This window comes from Pipistrellus kuhlii, unplaced genomic scaffold (genome assembly GCF_014108245.1).
Source record: "Pipistrellus kuhlii isolate mPipKuh1 unplaced genomic scaffold, mPipKuh1.p scaffold_m20_p_6, whole genome shotgun sequence".
In the NCBI taxonomy this organism is placed as follows: Eukaryota; Metazoa; Chordata; class Mammalia; order Chiroptera; family Vespertilionidae; genus Pipistrellus; species Pipistrellus kuhlii.
Genome location: NW_023425562.1, coordinates 23,319,058 through 23,340,506, shown reverse-complemented (window position 1 = coordinate 23,340,506; position 21,449 = coordinate 23,319,058). Strand labels below are relative to the sequence as shown.

Here is a 21,449-nt window from a genome sequence, read left to right as displayed (position 1 = left end):
AACTGACAAGTGTCACGGAGTGGTGACAGCAGACAAGGGCAGGGGTAGCAGGAGGAGGGAGTGCAACAGCGCTCAGACTGCAGCTCTGAATCATGCAAAACTGACTTCCTGGGGCTGAGTCTTATTCTCAGGGATGGTGATGTCCATTACCAGGACATGACTCTTACTCTCAGGGATGGTGAAAGCATCATGATAGTGAATGACAGCACAGCTGAGCAGACATAGAAGCCACACATCCAGGATTCTACTCCTGAGAGCTCATTGGGATTCAGGTCCTAGTAACCAAAACCTAGAGCAATCCTCAAGTAAACAAACGGACACCAATTTAAAAAAAAAAAAAAAACATGAACTGCTATTCTTTTATGGACCACTTTAAATCAAATTGCTTAATATTTTTAAATTCTTGATACCTTTTTATAAAACATTTTCCCATGTCTATTCTTTCCCCCAAAATTAACAAAGTGCTTATAGTTCTGGTAGAAGAATTAAAAAAAAAAAATTTAAATGCCTACATCTAAACAAATGATCTCTTTAAAAAACTTTTAGATTAAGAGACTGAAAAGAACGAGGCATCTAAGGCTGGAGAGAAGGAAAAGCTCCGGATCGCTGTCCTTTCCCCCAGGCCAAAAAATTCAGGGATGACTCTTCTGTTTGTAACCTCACGACACTGAGCTTAATGAAATCAACTATGTTAAATATTTAGCTTCACAAACTCTGTAAAAATGAGCTGTTGTGACCTACAAAAAAAGTATATACATATTTTACATGATATAATATCTTAAAGGTCCTATTTACAAAAGAAAATCTATTCACAGAAACACTGCGAAATTCTGATTCAGAATGCAGTACCTGGCCTTGGGTTTTCTGTGGTTTATTTTCAAAAAGCATTATTGCTCTACCGTATAGGCAAATGGTGACACCAGTACTTTCAACAACAAAATCATAGTTCTTATCCAACAGATAGACAAAAACCAGGAATGTGATTCGCCATTCCTCAAGACCTCAAGAATATTGCATTTATCCACTATTTTTTAAATAAAGTGCACTCGGCGGCACGTTAGCATGTGAAAAATTGCTACTGCTGCATTAAATACTGTCATCTCATTTCCCCTTCTACAAGGCCATTTGACATCAAGGAGAATTCCTGGAGGTGAAGTATGACAAAATGTTAGGAGCAAATGAAAATCCTAACTAAAGCCTAACTCAACCAAGAATAGGGTTGGAGCAACTCGACACGATCATTAAGAGAGAATCCGGAGATGCCAACCCTGCGGGACAGAACTACCTGGTAGTGACAAAAGCAAATGAAGACTTGCACTTGCTCTTCCTCCAGTACTGCAACTAGAGAAACCAGATGTTCTAATCTCCTGATTTCTCCAATGTTCTGTACTGAATAGCCAGGCAGACGGAAGGGACAAAGGAGTATTGTGTGATCAATAACACTCCGTTACCTCCAGAACCATCTCCCTAAGAAGCAGAAAGCCAAAACTACTTGTTTTGAACACCATGATACATGTTGCAGGGGGCGGAGAGGGGGAGGTTGATATCTTGATATCACACTTCAGCTTAAAATCCAGTCCTACTCAAATGACATCACTTGGAATACCCTTGATGAAGATCGAAGATGGTCCTTTCTTCAAAGCTGGTGCCTAGAACAATGATTCTTTACTCCTGATAATTCTAGTGCAGTGTCATTTGTACAGTGAATTCTTCAGAAGTCCTGATGTGGAGATGTCAGCAGTATTTCTGTTAGCAACCAAAGAAACATGAGTGAAAAACACTGCATAAGAAAAAATAAATCTCTATATCTACACTGATGGCTTGCAACATGGTTCTGGCTTGAATGAGCCAGATTCCTAAGATCTCAAATTACCCAAAGTATCTAGTGGCCCAATTCAAATCAAATTTTTTTCAGTGACTATATTTTTAAGTTTCACATCCAAGTTAAAAATCTACCTAGGAATTTAGATAACATTTGAGGCTTGGGTTCCTTCCAGAGATCAAGAAAAGTATTTTGAGAAAGTAAAAAAAATAGATCCCATACCTGCTCGGGGCCCATGGGCATGCCAGACATGGGCATGGAGTTCATGTTCATCTGTCCCATGGGACCACTGCTGCCATTCATGTGCACCATGTTATAAGCTGCAGGATTCCCCTGGTGGGCATACTGCTGCTGGGGGAAGGAGCTGCAAAGGAAGTGAGAAGTTACAAGTCACTTTGGTGACAGAAAGTACAGACACAGACTCATAATTTTGCCAAATGTCACTATACTTAAGCAGAGAACAACATGAAAGGAACTCCCGGACAGCCTGCCCTCTATTTTTCACAGCTGTCTGTGTTCAATGCTGTAACAGATATATGCATGGAAGGACTCACAAAATGCATGCGCCAAACAGCATTTCTCAATATGAACCCAGGCCTTTGGATCTCTCCAAACAGGCTGAACTCAAAAATGCAGACACCATCTAAACGTTTGGCACTAGAATATGAGTGACTTTTAAAGTCCTTGTTCTTCACCTGCTCCTGGCCAGGTTTCCTGATGGCCAGCCTTTCATTTCCGAGGACTGATACATAGGTGCAGTCTGAGGGTGCTGCATCATAGGATTCTGGGAGGGACCCATTCTTGATGACATCATTGCATTAGGAGGACTGGACACTCGACCAAAGGCTGGATCTGGTTGTTGTCCCATCCCTTTAAAAAAGAAAAAATTACAATGCTCAAATGCTACTCCTTAGAATATCAGCTTTCTATAGTAATTTTATGTTTTGGTTTTTTTTTTAAGGCAGGAGAAGGTCACAAGTATAAGACACTGAATGCTTCAGGTTGCTGCCTGCCAGTTATTCTTGCTTCTCACCAAAATGCCAACTAGAATAATAGGCTTACTACTGAAAAGCACACTGCCTAGATCACTTAAAGGGTAGTTACTTCAGTAAGCTCTCTGTATAAAAGGGATTCCATATGATACTGCTCACATTACTCTGTCCCTCTATAGAGGACAGAAAAGTTGTTGTCCCCAACTGGCAGGGATGCATTTGGAAATGTAATCGCCCCAGCAGATACCACTATCCCCAAGAGGTATGAGCACTATTGTAATACTATTGGCCCGGTGCACGTATTTGTGCACCAGTGGGGTCCTTCAGCATGGCCTGTGGAGATCGGGCAGAAACCATCACTCTAACACTGCCTGTCGCTCCTGCTCACCCTGGCGATGCTGCCCTTGCCACCACCACCACCTCTCAGTAGACTCACTGCCACTCCACTGTGGTCTCTGGGCTGTGGCAGACAGCCGTGAGTCCTGCATCTGGTGCCCATTGGTGAGCTGAGCGGCATTCCTGCTGTAGGGGCGCACTGATTACCTTGGGGCAGCTCCTGCATTGCGTGCCATAGCAACCAGTCGAGTGGCCAACTGGTTGCTTTCACTTTTATTTATATACTAGATGCCCATTGCATGAAAATTCATGCATTGGAGCAGGGATCCCTCAGCCTGGCCTGCCACTCTCACAGTCCGGGAGCCCTCAGGCAGAAAACAATCTGGCCATCAGGAAGGCAACGCACCTATCACACCTCTGCTGCTGCCACTGCTGGCAGTGCAAGCCTCAGCTGGCTCTGGTTACCTGAGCCTCGGGCTGCCATGGGCACCTGGGCAGCTGCCATCTGCGGCTTGCCTGCACCTCGGGCCAGCACTGACTGCCGCCTCAGGCACCGTAGCAACCAAGCACTGATTGCCGCTGCCAAGGGAGGTGCGATGCAATTGTTCAGGGGGGAGGCCTCGTCATTGTCCCACTATCGCCTGGCAGAGAAAGGCCCCAGGCAGGGCAATCAATCATGGGGCTCTCAGACTGCAAGAGGGCACAGGCCAGACTGAAGGACATCCCCTCCCAACTCTTGAGTGCACGAATTCTGTGCACCGGGCCTCTAGTGTGTGTGTGTAAATATACACTGAGTGGCTAGATGATTATGATCTCTAAACACATAATAATCCGGCCAGTGTGTGTGTGTGTGTGTGTGTGTGTGTGTGTGTGTGTGTGTGTGTGTGTGTGTTAGAGGCCTGGTGCATGAATTTGTGTATGGGTAAGGTCCGGCCAGGCTGGCCAGGGGGAGGGAACATGAGCGGTTGGCCAGCCTGCCTGTTGGTCGAACTCCTGGTCAAGGGGACAATTTGCATACTAGCCTTTTATTATATAGTATATACACTGAGTGGCCAGATTATTATGCGTTCAGAAATAATAATAATATGACCACTCAGTGTATGTAATACATGTCTTAAGTCACCAATAAAAGGAACTCAAAAGCCCACACAACACATGCCTCTCTCTGACTTGACCAAGCATTCAGAGACTGCAGAAACATACTGGGTGGAACATGGTAACAACTTAGTAGTCTTTCAAATTAAGATGTGGCAAGCTGAAAAAAGAAAACAATACCTGGGAAAACACTCAACTATGACAAACTATCTACCTCAATGACAATTACCTGTGCATGGCAGTAGACATTTTTGTTCTGTTATTTTTAATTACATTTTTCTTGTGAAATAACAAGAGGGAGTGAACAGTATTTTTGCTCTTAATATGCATCAGATCTAGTGAATCTGTCCTTAGTAATATTACTTTGGGACAGACATTTTCATTGTCAAATTTACCGTAATTTGGTTGATATGGAAATTGCTGGGGTGGAGCCTGTGGCATGGCAGGCCCTGCCAAAACCCCATCCATGCTGGGGGAGGCAGTCACATTAGGGGGTGGGCTGAAGGCCTGGGTCTGCTGCTGCTGCTGCTGCTGCTGCTGTTGCTGCTGCTGCATCATCATCGCCGCCACCCTTTGCTGTCGAAAGTGATGACTTAGCAGCTCCCTGCTGCGCTGGGCAACCATCTGGGCATTAAGAAACCCCTGCTAATACCCAAGAAAGAATCAGTTACACACATAGAGCAATCACCAGCCGATATCATACATAACATCAGGTATCAGAGAGAAAAAATCCAATGCCTTGCTATGTAATTACAAAAAAAAGGGGGAAATGTACATTTCTCATCATGGTCAAGGCTTTCTATGGGTAGGAGGGTGAAGGTTTTCAGTATAGGGACCTAGAAATTATTTGGGATCAGGAAATGAAAGCAGACAGTTGTCAAGCTTTAAATAAATAACATTCAAACTTTTCAGAAATTGGGGGTGGGGGGGAATACAAAATAAAAAGGGACAGGATTGAGTGTATTGGGAAGAAGGGGATTTGAAACAAGGGGAGAAAAAAATGGAGTTACACTCAGAAAGCAGGAATCCATGCCAGAAAGTCAGTCTCTCTTAACCTCCGAAAGAGGAGGCAGAAGTAAGAAGCTATCTGGAACTTCCAGCGGTGACAAGATCAAAGCACTGAGCAAGGAAGCTGGTTTATGCTCTACCAGCTGGGAGACACCATCTCCAAAAGCAAACTTTTATTATCGATTTGGAGGGACCCTAGCTTAGCTTATACAGGATGTCTAATTATCAAGTAATATAGATATCAATACTTCCAAGTGGACCTAAGACAGTGAAAATAGAGCATTTCACTGTTTTTTAATAATTATGAACAGCATTTCAGACCACAGTAAAGGATTTTTGTGTTATCCTCTGCCTCATGCACATTAAGAAAAGACCTTGACAAAACCAGTTTGGCTCAGTGGATAGAGCGTCGGCCTTCAGACTGAAAGGTCCCAGGTTCGATTCCGGTCAAGGTACCTCGGTTGCGGGCACATCCCCAGTGGGTGGGTGGGTGTGTGTGTGTGTGTGTGTGTGTGTGCGCCCAAGAGGCAGCTGATCGATGATTCTCTCCCATCAATGTTTCTAACTCTCTACCCCTCTCTCTTCCTCTCTGTAAAAAAATCAATAAAACATTTTTTTAAAAAAAGAAAATACCTTAATACACTCTCCACCTTGGACTGAAGGTAGAAACTTAAATATTATCCCTCCTTCTATGAGAAATAGATCATCTCAGAGGTGATTATTGAGAGTAAGATTATGTTTTACTTATTTTCTTCTTTATTGCTCCTACAATTTCAAATGTTGCCTAGGAAGAATATGGTTTCATATTCTTTCAAGAACAGAGCAAAGTTTAAAGATTATCTTAAATTCCTAAAAAGCAGTGATAGCTGTTTTCACAATACAGCAATTGACTGCAAATGGGAATTTAAAAAAAAACAAACACGAATCAGTGGTATTGATAAAAGAACCTTCCTCTTCTGATTCTTCCCAGTCACAAGCAAGAAAAAAGAATGAAAGAAAAAGTGTGATGAGACTGTGGGATGGTTTCTTACACAAGAAACTTGGAATTATTTTATTTAGTAAACATTTACTGAGAGCCAAGCACAGGCCACACGAGACCCTGTGCTGAAACTGAACATCGAGAAACTTATTCTTACCTGGGAGTTCACCTGGGGCTGCATCATGGGCCTCATCATTGCCGCTGCACCAGCAGTGGGGTTTTCCATTTTCATCTCCAGTGCTTGCCGGCTCTGATTCAAAAACTGAAGAGAAACAGGTTGGTTAGGATGCAAATGGAACATGTTAATACCTTTCCAAATACTCAGCACTACCCAGGGAAGCACCATGGTATTTCCAAACCCATTAGCCTGGGTAAGACACATCTAAACTGAACCAGTACACTTGCACACTTGATCAAGTTCATGCTGAAAAGTTTTTGGCTAGCAAGTAGTACAAACAATTAAGTTTTAAAATAGTTGTTGGGAATTAAGGAAACAATGAGAAAAATGTCCTATCTTATCATATTAAGAGTGTTCAAGTTTTATAAAACATCTATAATAGAAAGCAGAGATGCCATAAAAAGAATGCTGAGCCCTAGCCGGTATGGCTCAGTGGGTTGGACAACATCCCATGCACCAAAAGGTAGCCAGTTTGATTCCCACGCAGGCACATGCCAGGGTTTCAAGGTTCAATCTGCAGTAAGGGGCATGCAGGATGCAGCCAATCAGTATCTCTCTTTCACATCAATGTTTCTCTCTCTCTCTCTCTCTTCCTCTCTAAATAAATAAATCTTTAAGAATGCTGAAATCAACGTTTAAATATTTGGTTATTACTATTACGAACTTTTAAAAATAGAAGTTATCTACCTCTAGAACTACAAAGTCACTGAGAAATACTTTTCTCTCCCAAGAGCAATCCTCTCTGAAACTGAATTTTTAACACGTACATCAGACTATTCTTATTAAAAAGTACCCAATTCTAGCACAGGGCCCCTAACAAGAAACTATCTATACAACAAAATGTTACACAGAAGTGAAAACAAAAGGAATTTTAGTTGACAAGAGTTAAGAGATCCAGTGACACAAGCCCTGAAGAACACAAGCGACTGAAGAAAAGGAGGCCACAGGCAAAGCCGCTTTGGCCAAGGCAGAGCATGTGACTGGTTACCTGGTGGCCCTGCAGCCTCTGCTGAAGCTGCATTCTAAGTTGCTTGGGGTTGTTTGTCCGAGGTCTCATCATGTTGGCCCTCGGATGCATTCCCTGGAGAGGAAAACTGCCTTGCTGGTTCATCTGACTCATCATAGAGTTAAAAGATGGTGATTGTCCCTGAAGATTAAAGCTTCCTTGCATTGGAGGCCCCTGTGCTGGATACGTCTGCCCATATAATGCTGCCTTCTGATCCATCATTACTGGTGCTTCTTGGCCTTGGAAAACATCCTGTTTGGGCTCCAAAGCTTGTCCCTTAAACATCAAGCACACAAACAAACAGTGAAGTACAACTGGAAAAACAACTGAAATCAAATGCTCTAAAAAAAGGCGAAAAATAAAGTTAATATACGTGAACAATGATGTTGTAGAGTTCCAAAAGCAAAATCATGTTTAATGTCTGAAGTCCCATGAGAACACAGACCATGCCCCATCTTTCACAGCTCTGTCCTAGTGCTTCGCACAAGGTTTCACACAGATACTCAAACATTTTCTGCGCCAAATATCTTCAATGTATTAAGTACCTGGAGAAATACTATTTGTTCCGGACTAGATTTCTGTACCAACATGGTATATATAAGATAAATCAATATATAAAACAAATCAATTAAAATCACTATGCTTAGTAAATTCTAATTTAATTTGTAAAAGAACATTTTTGAAGTTTGCAACAGGTGATTTAGGTAAATCAACAAAAGCTCATGGCCCCTGCATCATATTCACCTAAAGGTGGTCATCCACTACCATTTGTCAGTAGTGGACAGGCTGGATCATTCAACAAGTATTTTACTTATCAGGTGCCAATTATGTGCCAACATCACTTCTGCTAAGGATGTGCCCAAAATAATGTCTAGTGAATGACAAAAAGACGTACAAATAAATATTCTGAAGGAAGGAAGAGTCTGCCATGCTGAGACAAGAAGAAACTATCGGTTACTGCATTCACTGGTAACTTCTTACTCACAGGCACAGAGTCCACACCCTCACCAGGGCTTTCCTTAAAGCACATTTCACCCCACTGTCCGGTGACACCACACTGGCTTTTCTCCCACCTCTCGGGCCTCTCCCTGGAGGACTGTCAGCCCTCTTCTCTCACTACATTTTCCACTTGGATGTTTTCATCTACCAGCAGCACCTACCAATATTTTGGTCTCCAGTTCAATGTCTCTGAACTCTAATTTTGGTTATGCAAATGCCTACATAACATCTTTACCTAAATATCTCAGGCATCTCAAACTCAACATGCAAAAAAATAGAAGCTGTGATTCCTAACAGCACACCCCCCCCCCCCCAAAGCCTGATTCTCCTCCAGTCTTTCCCGTATCACAACACAGAATACGGCAGCACCGTTTATCCAGAACTAAGTCAGCAATTTTGATTCTTCCATTCTCCCTGCCCAAGTACGTGTATGCACATGCATGTATACATGGTCCACCAAGTCCTGTCAGTTTTGCCTCCATGGCACATGGTATATCCTTTCCACTCCATTGCTGTGGCCCTTTCCAAGACACCTCTCAAAATCTTGTAGTAAATGGCATCTGTGTTACTAGAATTTCTACTTTGTCCTATCATCCAATTCCCCTCTCCAGGCAGCAATCTGAGATACCTTTTTACAGTAAAAATTACTATAGGTTTAACATAGCAAATTGATCCTGCACATTTACCAATTTTCTCTTGCTAACCCTTCTAAAATGACAGCAAAAAATTAAAAAGGTACTATTTACCCCCAAAACAATGAGAATAAAGAAGGCCAACAAGATCACATAGTTCAATAGGTATCTGAAAGACAGAAAGTGAAAGGAGTAACTCAACAGAGCAGAGAAACTGAGATCCATGTGCCTAAGAGGAAAACACAAGAACTGAGCAAATGTCTCCTAGGAAGTCATCAGAGGCTCCTCGGAGAGAGCAGGCAGGCACAGTACTCATAGGCAGTTGGTCAGGAGTCTGAGTAGAGGGTAGGGGGAGCCAACTACCCCCTGCCCTCAGCCTGCTCTCCAACTCCATATAGCCAAGTGTCTGTACCTTCTACCTACTCTCCTCCAAGTGCCTGGGTTCAGGGATACCAAGCACCGGAGACAGTAGGAGCAGGGCAGAGGCTGAGAACAAAAAATCTTAAATATTTGTAATTTCTAGTAGAATTTCATTTTATATCTTAACACTATGGGATCATCAACTCATTTCTCTAGCCCAGCTCACAAAATGTAACCAGGCAATAAAAAAAAATTCCAGGCAAGAAATGGAGGACCTTCTCTAGAAAAACTATATAATGGGAGTGGAGGACACGGAGGACCAACAAATCCACATGTAGCAATTTGAGGAGTCCTGAAATAAGACTGGTCCTGCTTTTTAATGCATCACTCTTAACTATAAAAAGGTAGTCCACAATCATCAGATATTTGATACTGAAAACTTCTAACATTAGTGCCTCAAACAAATTAAAACTAACTTAAAGACAAAAAAGATTAAAAACAAAAAAACAAAAACAAAAAACAATATCAATATAACACCCAACATGTCAACAAGCACCCCAAAAGGAAAAATCAGAAGAAACAAAAGATAAAATTATTAAAGAATCTATATAAGAAAATGGTCCCAAACCAAAGGGAATATCTGTGCATCTAATACACAGCAGAATGAATGAAATTAGAGCATCATGAAATTTCAGAGATAAGAGGTTCCTGAGTAATTCCAAAGAGAATAAGTGGGTTTCACACACACAGAGAAAAAGGGCAATCAGACTGGCATATGACTCAATGGCAATCCTAGAAAATTATGGAAGTTTTCTTCCAAATCCTAAGAGGAAATACATAGCCAGACATGATTGTGGAGGAAGGGGAGTTGGGAAATATTTTCAGACATATGTGGATCCAAAATGCTGTATCTCAGGCAGCAGAGATGAAGAAATTGAGAAATTATAACTTAGAAAAACAAAGGAATATATTTTTAAAAACAATAACCTGAGATTCAGGAACTGGGGCTCCAACACAGAAAAGTGACAATTAATAATCATTAAACCTGCCTCTCAAAGTAAAATACAGGGACAGAACTACAGGAGGGAGAAAAGGAATTAAAATGTCTGAACAGGTGAAGAAAAAAATAAAGAGAAATTTTGTACTTCTGTTGTAGTATCTGGGAAGAAACAGCAGTAAGTATAAAAAACAAAGCAAATAAAAAGAAGGCAATTAACTCAGAAAAAATCAAAAACAAAAACCCTATACAAACTATACCTGGATCAGTCATGAATCAAAATAATGTAAATACTGACTACCTATTTAACAACAGAAGACATGATTATACTGGATGTACAAAGAGAGCACCTGCACGTGTGTATGTAATGGCTCTGGGTATGTGTGTGCACTGGAGGAAGAGGAAATAAAAAAAAAATCTACGATTTCTTTTCTGAAATTCCAAAAATCCAGTAAAGCTCTAAAAAACAACCACCTAACAATTTTTCATCAGCAACAAATGTATTTAACAGCAAAACCAGACCTGAATTTATATGAAGCAATAATCTCTATATATCCCACTTAGCATGACTATTTATGTATCTTGCTGTTAAAGTATTAACATGTTTGATTACAGTCTACTGCCCAAAAGCATAGTACAGCTCCAGGGTCTACCAGCGATATTGTATAATGTGTGGTATACATGTACCGTTTACCTTTCCAAAATCCAAAACTCCTGAATTCCAAAGCAAATCTGACCCCAAGATTCTCAGATAAGAAACTCTGAATGAGTAGTCAACTATCCTATCAGGAATACAATAGACAGACCGAAGTTGATAAAGAAATAATTGCATGAGCATATAACTTAGAAATATCATCAAAATATGTAGTTGAGTTTCACTACCCCTGAGGCAAATGACTGTGATTCTTCAATAAGTATATGTTGTGTCATTTTATTAAGTTACAAAGACTACTTTGCTAAAGATAAAAATTCATTATAAGAAAAAGGGAAAGCTTTCATCAGTACCATGCTAACAATCTTCCATGGCTTCCCAATGTAGCAGAGAAACTCCAGACTCCTTAAGGTGGCTTTGTGGGACCTTGCTTCCAATTGCCTCTCTAACATCATCTTATACCAACCTCCTCTGCTCTTGCTGACTTTCTAGAAACACCCCCAGAAAGCTTTGTCCTGCCTAAGGTTGAGTGAGTAGTGCCTCTTCTGAATATTCTTCCCCTACCCATTTGTACACCTGCCTCCTCCTCATCCTTCAGCCTATTTGCCATCTCCCCAGAAAAAGCCTTCCTGGCCATTCAAGTAAAACCCGTTATTCTTTATCTCATCGTGCTGAGTTTGAAAACTCAAATACTTTCAACTAAAGAACAAAACTATAAACAAGCCACCACTACAAAGAAACTGGGAAAACTATTTGCATTAGGTAATAATCAAAGTTCAAATCACATCTCAAATATGACTCTAGAGAAAAAATTGACACTGCACATCCTACCTTAAGGTCCCGTTATGCCCGGCAGGCATGGTTCAATAGTTGAGCATCAACCTCTGAACCAGGTCACAGGTTCAGTCCCCCCTCAGGGCACATGCTCAATGCATGTGCTTGGAGTTGCAGGCTCAAATCCCAGTAGGGGGCATGCAAAGGGTAACCAATCAATGATTTTCTCGCATCACTGATGGTCCTATCTCTCCTTCTCCCTTCCTCTCTGAAGTCAATTTTTAAAATTTTTTTAAAGAAAGGTCCCTTTATGATATAATAGTATCATATGCCTTTTCTCCTAACCTCTACTTCTAACTGTGCGGCTCCTTGCCTGATGTCTGCCTTGCCCAGTGGGATGTGAGCTGGGGGAGTAGGGATTAATTTGATCACTATTGCTCCTCTCGGCATCTAATAAGAGACTGTTTGGCACACAGAAGACAAATATTTGTTAAGTGAAAGAATCAACAAATCAATAACTAAACATAAAGTACTGTTGCAGATAAACAGATTAAAACCCCAACAGGAAATTATTAAAAAAACACAATTAAATGGCCAAAAAAATTCAAAGCATGTTCAAACTCTTAAATCAAAGACAGACAATTTAAAACAAGAATTTTTGTTGCTAGTCGAGTGGCAAAATTTTTTTTAAATAATCATGTTCGTTATTTCTTTTGTAACTTGTCCATTCACACCATGTACTTTGTGTACACATTTGTTCCCAACAAAGACTGAGAACACCTTAACAATTTCTCCTGCTTATCACTGAATGTACAAACCAGCCCACAGTCCTCCACAACCTTTAAATAAATCAGACCCTACAGACACTACACGATGTATGTTTCAAAAAATACAGACTTATGAATGGCATGTTTTTGTAAAATTGCATAGGTAACTGTGAATATGAGATGATGGTGGTGCTGTGATGACAAATTCACCATTAAAGATGGGTTTTGTTTAACATTTTTAAAAAGCTTGCCTTCCCAGAGTATATATTGCTTGGCTAGGTAGTAAAGAGAGGTAAATATAAAAATGAGGACTCTTGGTGGGACCGGTTTGGCTCAGTGGATAGAGCGTTGGCCTGCAGACTGAAAGGTCCTGGGTTCGATTCCGGGCAAGGGCATGTACCTTGGTTGCGGGCACATCCCCGGTGGGGTGTGTGCAAGAGGCAGCTGATCGATGATTCTCTCATCGATGTTTCTAACTCTCTATCCTTCTCTCTTCCTCTCTGTGAAAAATCATATATATATATATATATATATATATATATATATATATTTTTTTTTTTTTTTTTTTTTTTTAAAGAAAAAATAATGAAATCCCTTTGTTTAAAAAAAAAATGAGGACTCTTGTCCTGGACGGTGTGGCTCAGTTGCTTTGTCCCCTACACCTCAAGGTCATGGTTTCAATTCCTGGTCAGGGCATATACCCAGATTTCAGAATTGATCCACAATGTCTTTTTCTTTTTTTTTCCCTTCCTTCCTTCCTTTCTTTCTTCCTTCTTTTCCTTCCTTCCTTCTTTCTGTCTTTCCTTCTTTCTGTCTTTATTTCTATCCCTCCCCCCTTCTCTCTCTCCTTCCCTCTCTAAAATCAATAAAAATGTCTCCTAGGGTTAGGATTAAAAAATAATAAAAAATAAGGACTTCTTATGTAAGCTGTAATCGAAAAAAATAAATAAAATAAAAAGTTATGTTACAACTCTGGCCGGTGTGGCTATTTAGAGTGTCAGCCCAAGGGTCAAGGGTTCAATTACCAGTCAAGGACAGATACCAGAGTTGCAGATTCGATCCCCAGCCCCAGTCAGAGAGCATGTGGGAGACAACCAATAGATGTGTCTCCCTCACATCGATGCTTCTCTCTCCCTCTCTCACTTCGCCCTCTCTTCTCTCTCCGCTTCCACTCTCTCTAAAAGTCAATGGAAAAAATATCCTCAGGTAAGGATTAACAAAACAAGTTACGTTACTTACCTAACATAAATAGAGAGCAACATTTTTAATACTACACAGTAGTTTTATTAGTTCATTTCTACTGTTGCCTAAAATCTGACATCTTTATAAAATAGGGTGTTGGAAATAATACCACAATTATAAAATACATTTTTTCAATTAAATACAGGTATATATGAAGGTAGTGATGTAACACAAGTAACAAGAAAGACACAGCAGCACCTGCATAGCTTCAGGGATGTGTACACATGTTCTTCTATTTCCATGTTAATGCTACCTACTTGATTTACAAGTTCAGGGATGCCCAGAGCTCGGTCAATTTCTTCTAAGCCTGTGGCATCGGTGTTGCTCAAGAGTGTGTGCAGTTGGTCCAACAATGCTCTTTCATCATTCTGTCCTTCTAGATTAGAAGGTGGCCCAAGAAGATCATCCAAAGAATTCCTAAAAAGTGGTCTAAAAAGAGACTTGCAATTACAATGTTGCTTTTCATCTTCAAAATTAAAAAATCACAATTTCACATATTTTTAATATTCAACAAATGCTCAAACATTGTAAGTATAAATAATGAACTGAGTAGCAGAGAATAGCAAATGATATCAACTTAAATTAAAGGCCCACGATTTTATTTATTTATTTTTTGCTTAATATAGTTATTGATTTCAGAGAGGAAGGAAGAGGAAGAGAGAGAAACATCAATGAGGTGAGAGAATCATTTATCGGCAGCCTCTTGCATGCCCCATACTAGGGATTGAGCAACCAGGTATGTGCCCTGGCTGGGAATCGAACTGTGACCTCCTGGTTCATAAGTCGATGCTCAACCACTGACCCACACAGGCCAGGCAAGGCCCACAATTTTAAATTCACCAGGCCATCTATGACCATCATATCTAGCTTAGGCTGCCCCCTCCCATCACCAAAATGTAACTGCTAGACCCCCTAGACATTTAGGGGACAGCAAAGACTGGAGTTGGGGTGGAGGGTGCAGTTTTCAAGACCCTACAAAAATAAAGATGGTATTAATCACGTAAATTGAGAAATCAACAAAAGAATAGGAAAAAAAGATAGAAACATTGCACTATCAATAAATTGAGCCTGGTATCTGCCAAAATAACGTTTTGTTATATGTGGCCCAGAGCTCATGCAGTGACAGGTATAATACAAACTCCACATACCACACAAGGTGCCAGTTCTCAAGCATGTTAAAAGGGCATGGAACTAGACATTTCTCCTGACTCAGAAAAACTCTGTGATGAAACTATTTGTTCTCTGCTAAGTAAAGAAACACTCAAGTTAATAAATTCATGCCGTGCCCTGGCCAGTGTGGCCGAGCTGGTTGAGCACTATCCCATGCATGGAAAGGTTGCCGATTTGATTCCTGGTGAGGGAACATACCCAGGTTGTGGGTTCAATCTGCAGTCAGTATGAGTATAGAAGGCAACCGGACTGATGTTTCTCTCCCACATGGATGTATGTTTCTCTCTCTCTCATCCATAAAAACAAAATTTTTTAAAAAAATTTGTAACAAATTCATCTAGTTACATCACAAACTATTCATTAGATCAATTCATTTTTTCTTAGCTTGATTTATTATAGAATTCAAGTTAGAATTGGCATTGACAGGTAGCCTCTTTCATGCAAATAAGTTACTACCAACCAAGCTAAATAAAAATGAAATATAAACATAATCCATAATCTTTTTCAGGAGTGCTATGTATAGTTCAATGTCACCATCATCCCTGAAATGTTTTAAGTAATTTTTTAAAAAATCAATTCTTCATTAATTTTCCATTAAAAATATACTTATTTATCCTCTGAACCCCATTTATCTTATAAAACTGGTGCTAATTTACTCCCCTTCTCATGGAGGAGGATTATAACATTACTGGAGTACTAGAGGCCTGGTGCATGAATTCTTGCACATCAAAAGGAAATTAATTAGAATAAATATTTTAGAGGGCAGGGAGGGACCCTGGGAGGTTGGCTCCAGGGCATGTCTAGGCCATCTCACCCAGTCCTGATCAGCTAGACCCCAGTAGCAAGCTAACCTACCAGTGGGAGAGTCTGCCTGCTGGTGGTCAGTGCACATATCATAGGAATTGGTCAAGTAGTTGACCAAATTGTCAACCGATAGGTCAGACACTTAGCATATTAGGCTTTTATATATATAGATGAGAGACAACTACCTCACAGAAGCTCCCAGGTTTGACCACTCAAGAGTCCTGGTAGCTGAACAACAGAGCTCCATCTCCTCCTTCTCCCGTGAATACCACTGCTTGCTGCCTCAGCCTTGTTTTTACATACAATTATCCAAGTAATGACCACATAGCAACTGAGTACCTAATTACAGAGTTTTTCTCATTCTTTTTCAGGTTTGTTCCTGTGTTCTGATCCTTTTCTAGATAATCTGAGGCTAACTTTCTATAGAGTCACATAATAAGCCCTCACCTATTTTGAGTCCCATGAGGGCCTTGTTCCATGGACAACATGCCGTCTGGCCAGGAACCTGGTTGGTGAGATGGTGCTGCTGGGCCGTAAGGACTGACCCCCATTCCCATAGGAATTTCACCAGGCCCTGGGGGAACAAAAAGAAAAGAATACATTTTCAAATAAGCCATAACAAAAATTACTCTAAAACATCCAAGTTTCTTTTTTATGAAGGAGATGCTTACGCATTTGAAGCATCTGCTGATGTTGCTGTTGCTGTTGCTGTTGCTGCTGTGGCTGTGGCTGCAGCTGCTGCTGCTGCTGCTGCAATATTGGTCTCGCACCAGGAATGCTATTGGACCGAAGAGGCAAGGTGGACATTGAGCCACCCATTGTAGGTCTGGGTAAAGCAGTGTTATAATCTGCTCCTGGTCTTCCCATGGAGTTTGAACTCATGGATTCCATCCTACTGGCCTTTGAATTTGATAAGCCCCAGTTTCCAGAAGGAGGAGTCTGATTCACAGTCACATTTCTGTTTGGTCCACCTGCAACAGGTAAAGTGATTAGGTCTTTTCCATATTATTATGAAATCCTTCTTATATCAGATAGGTAAAGTTATCATACACAACATTAGCCATTACAAAAAAAGTGCTTTGTCATCCTAAGGATAGGACTAATACTTAAGACATTTTTCATGGGTGACTAGTATTCAATTAAAGGTTAGAAAATGCCTTAGACCAAAATCCTTCTGAAGAGTTTAAATAGCCAAGATATAGATTAACTGAAGGAAATACTCATGGAAGAAAAATTATGCTACTTTTATTCAAAAACCTATTACTTAACCCCAGTTATTTAACTGGCTTTAGGTGTTATATTTGCTTTTCCCAAAAGAAAATTTTAATCACAAATACTAATTAGAAATAACATACCCATATTTGAACCATAATTTTCCTGACTATCCATCATTATTGGATTCCCTCCCAACAAGGGTTGCTTTGGTAGCATGGGGAAAGCAGTGACATTCTTTACTGGAGGACTTGAGCCAACGGAAACAGGGCTATCTAGAGACGCTGCTCGGCTGTATGGAGGACGAATGGACTGGACAGACTGTGGGCTCCTCAAACCTGTGCAAACACAGAAGCACAAAACAGATAAACATCCTCTGATGATTCAATACATAAATAATCAAGAATAAGACATAAATACAATACCACCCACTCAAGAATGTCTTTCTTACTAAAGCAAACACTGTCTTCCTTTACAACATACACACAAAATAAATAAATCAATAAATAGATAAATATAAAAACTTGTATTCCAAACAAAGTAGAAATAAGAGTCTCAATGGTAGCTGAAGAAGTGGGCAATGATGAGAATAGCCTGATATGGTCATTCCTATTCCACTTCACTTAATATTGAAAATGTTATCAAAGTTTAAAGGGTCTTCCCTTATGTCTATATATTAAATGGCTTCTCTGTTTAAAATATTACAATTAAGTATAACCAGACAAGTTGCCTTCTAATCAAACAAGGAATGAAACCTAAAATTTCCTAACCTTTTCCTTTTTTTCCAGTCCACTTCATTAATCTGATTATCCATTTCAATTTAGGAAATAGTGCCAGTGAAAATGAATAACCACTATTCAGATAACAGTAAATTTTTCAATTGATACATCATATTAGTTAAATAATTGAAATTTTTTTTAAATAGGAAAATGTCCCAAAGTTTTTAAAAACATGTAATTATAAATTAGTATAAGAAACTAAGAGGCATTTTGAAGTTACATATGCCAGCTGGATGCTAGTCTTAATGTAAGAGTACATACAAGTATGCAAAAAAGTTTAAAAGGCAGCAAAAATAAAAGTCTTTCTTACCCAGAGAATTAGTTCCTTGAAACATTTGTTGCTTGTTTCCCAGATTACTACCATTTGTGGATACGGAATTATTGTAAAAGTCAGAACTAGTCAGATCCCCAAGAATAGCGTCTAGATTATCCAAATCTCCAGATCCCTGAAAATAAAATTTTAAAGATTAACCTATGTACATTACTAGATACTGCATAGGTATAACCATATTCATTGGAAGAAAATAGATAAAATGGGACAAGTAAAATACAATGGTTACCTGAAACGGTAACTCCCAACTTAAAGGCTAGCTAGTTATGACCTCCCCTAGTCTTCTTCCATGAAAGAACAATTTAAACTACTAAGACAATTTAAACTACTAAGACAAATCCCTTGGTTATTTAAACTCTTTAGGAGCTGCTTTCAAAGGGGCATTTCCTTAGTTTGCAGTAGATATTTAATTCTCAAACTATAGGACATTTTCCAGCTAACTTTAGTCAGGATCAGTAGCAGATACAGATGTCTGCATCTGCACATACCTTCTGAAAACAAGTAAGATTAATAATAAAAGCAAGAAAATCTGATATTCAACACAGTATTCATAGGCATGCTTTAAAAAGAGCTTTTGGTCAATAAATTTGGAGAATACTAGTTTAAATAAAGTTAAATGGACATAACAGTAGGACTTCTCCAAGACTTTAATTTTTTCGGGCACATATTAACATCTCCCAGAACAGTGTTCCTCAAGCGAAGTTTAGGAAGTGCTTTTATAGAATGTGATCATATACATAAAATGTGATTTTAGGTAAAAAATCAAAATGCTGTTACTTAATACAAATCCTCATCCTCACTCCCCTGGTTTCTTTCTATTATGCCCTTAATGACCCAATCTACTCATTCCAACAATAAACACCTCCATGAAAAATTTCAAATTGGCTAATAACAACTTATAGTCACATTTTAAATATATATAATCTGATATTTTTAAAATGCATCAATAATACACTTTACTAAAAGAATTACAAAGAAATGATAGCTCAAGAAGAACTTCTATTAAATAAACATAAAATACAAGATAAGAATTTGTGTATAAAACATTGTCTAACACAGAAATGCAAGGATGAAACACAATGACTAAGCTGGAATATATAGAAAACGAATTACCTCTTCATTTGCTTCTGTCTTAATTTTAGCATCTTTCTCTTGGCTCGAGCTAGGCACAGTGGAGCTGCTGCACTGACTCATTTTGTTGTCTACTCCCTCCACTTTGGGCTGTACTTCTTTAGAGAGTGTGTCACTAGGGTCGTCCCTGTCGAGCAGGTATCTGAGCAGAGCATTATTTTCCTTCTTCTTAGGACTTAGTTGCTCCTGCTTGACGTTTCCTTCCACACAGAATGTTGCGCTGCTAGTGTCTTTCCCAGTGGCTTCTGCGGTAATCTTGGCCACTTCAGCTGGTGAATTGCCGTTCTGCAGCAACTTGTGCAAAATCCGGTGCTTCTCTTGCAGCAGTGACCCATGCATATTGGATGTGGAGGACACTCCTCCAGACGTTGAAGAGGAGACCCCAGAGGGGCTGGTGACACTAATGGAAGAGTCTTTACAACTTGAATCCAGGGGGGAGTTGGTCAAAGAGGAATGACCCCGGTCATCAGAAGAACAGGTAAGTAACTGCAGTAATTTTTTATGGCCTTTGCTTTCCAGAGGACCCCGCTGATTCTCTGATCCTTCAACACTGTTCTCTTTACTGTCTTTGTCATTGAGGTGATCCCTGCTATTTGACTGACACATTGAACTCTCCACTGGATTCTGGTCACAATATAAGCTTAAGGGACTTTTTGAATCCTGACTGTTCACTTTACTTGGTTGAGTTATATTCATATTGGGAGAGTTGTCCAATTTAGGGCCTGGTGAAGACAAAGTAGATAAAAGAGATGTCCCCACACCCTCACTGATAGCTTGAAGGGCACTGAGCGAGCTGCTGGAAAAGCTGTGGCTGCCAGTGTTGCCCGAAGATCCAATAGGGGAGTGCACACCTGGATTTGGAGAAAAATGAGGAAAAGAAATAAGACTATCAAGTACTGTTAAAAAAAAAAAAAAAAATGCCACCTAACTCTTCAGAAGTTCTATTATAAAATAAATTAACTTCATAAAAATTACACTGGTCTAGAAAGGATTTCTGAAAAAGAAAAGGAAATGGCAAAAGGAATACCTGCAACAGGAGAAAACTGATGTGAGGCCATCTTCGGACTCCCACGATTACGAGGAGAAATCATGATATTCTGCTGGCTGGAGCCAAGACCAGGACTCCCATGTGGGGGGCTACTCATGTTGAGACCATAGTTGTTGTTCTGGTAGGAGGATGGTGACTGCATGGCTGGCCCAGGGTTCATTGTGGCTATGTTACTGGAAGCCCCATACCTAACTCCACTCATTTGCCCTGTGGTGCCAGGGTCAGGCAAGCCATAGGCCCTGGTGTTCAGCATCTGTAAGCCTTGGTTTGGTGACATGCTCATGCCACCTACCGAATTACATCCAGCCACTGGAGGTCTAATGCCTTGTCCAACAGGATTTGGGTTTTGTCTATACCCATTCTGTTCTCTGCAAAAAAAGAAAAAATTGACAGGCATGCATTAAAGCCCTGAGTCAGATTTTCCAAAAAGGATGAAGTGGCCGAAACCAGTTGGCTCAGTGGATAGAGCGTCGGCCTGAGGACTGAAAAGTCTTGGGTTCGATTCCAGTCAAGGGCATGTACCTTGGTTGCGGGCACATCCCCGGTGGGGAGTGTGCAGGAGGCAGCTGATCGATGTTTCTCTCTCATCGATGTTTCTAGCTCTCTATCCCTCTACCTTCCTCATGATATTCTGATATTCTGTAAAAAATCAATAAAATATACGTACGGTATTTAAAAAAAAAGAAAAGGATGAAGTGCCCAGGAACTTACCTTCTTAGATATCATTCTGATATCCAGTGACAATTCCAATCTAGATATTGATCATTTATTAACCTAGTAAGCCACAAAATCTAAATGAGTGGCACCACCACAGCACGGCAAAGGGCCAACAGCTATGTTAACTGGAACCTCAACAAGACTCTACTTGAGTTGCTGTACACCTAGGTGTTAGCCTGGAGATGCCAGCAAACTACTCGAGATAATTAATGAATGATACTCCAGGTGTCGTTCATTTACCATTAGCAATAGTAATTATTCTTTTATAAAAAATATATTTTATTGATTTTTTACAGAGAGGAAGAGAGAGGGAGAGAGAGTTAGAGACATCTATAAGACAGAAACATCAATTGGCTACCTCCTTCACATTCCTTACTGGGGATGTGCCCACAACCAAGGTACATGCCCTTGACCAGAA

General features: G+C 40.1%; 1 protein-coding gene across 8 annotated transcripts in view; it reads right to left on the bottom strand.

The window, feature by feature from the left end:
• Nucleotides 1–417: 417 nt before the first annotated feature.
• NCOA3 (nuclear receptor coactivator 3) overlaps nucleotides 418–21,449 on the bottom strand; it is a 94,116-nt gene continuing 73,084 nt past the window's right edge. For 5 of the 8 annotated variants that reach the window (XM_036419666.2, XM_045574313.1, XM_036419667.2 and 2 more), the window contains 13 exons: nucleotides 20,294–20,682; nucleotides 19,249–20,117; nucleotides 18,115–18,250; nucleotides 17,169–17,363; nucleotides 16,485–16,784; nucleotides 16,261–16,387; nucleotides 14,097–14,268; nucleotides 7,399–7,692; nucleotides 6,390–6,494; nucleotides 4,641–4,890; nucleotides 2,518–2,692; nucleotides 2,045–2,186; nucleotides 418–1,746 (listed from right to left, as the gene is read on the bottom strand). In XM_036419666.2, the coding sequence (XP_036275559.1) occupies nucleotides 1,735–1,746; nucleotides 2,045–2,186; nucleotides 2,518–2,692; nucleotides 4,641–4,890; nucleotides 6,390–6,494; nucleotides 7,399–7,692; nucleotides 14,097–14,268; nucleotides 16,261–16,387; nucleotides 16,485–16,784; nucleotides 17,169–17,363; nucleotides 18,115–18,250; nucleotides 19,249–20,117; nucleotides 20,294–20,682 (3,166 nt within the window). In that variant the 3' untranslated portion in view covers nucleotides 418–1,734. Of the gene's footprint in view, nucleotides 1,747–2,044; nucleotides 2,187–2,446; nucleotides 2,693–4,640; nucleotides 4,891–6,389; nucleotides 6,495–7,398; nucleotides 7,693–14,096; nucleotides 14,269–16,260; nucleotides 16,388–16,484; nucleotides 16,785–17,168; nucleotides 17,364–18,114; nucleotides 18,251–19,248; nucleotides 20,118–20,293; nucleotides 20,683–21,449 lie in introns of those variants that run through there. The other 3 variants (XM_036419668.2, XR_004984556.2, XM_036419670.2) reach the window with 3 other exon arrangements.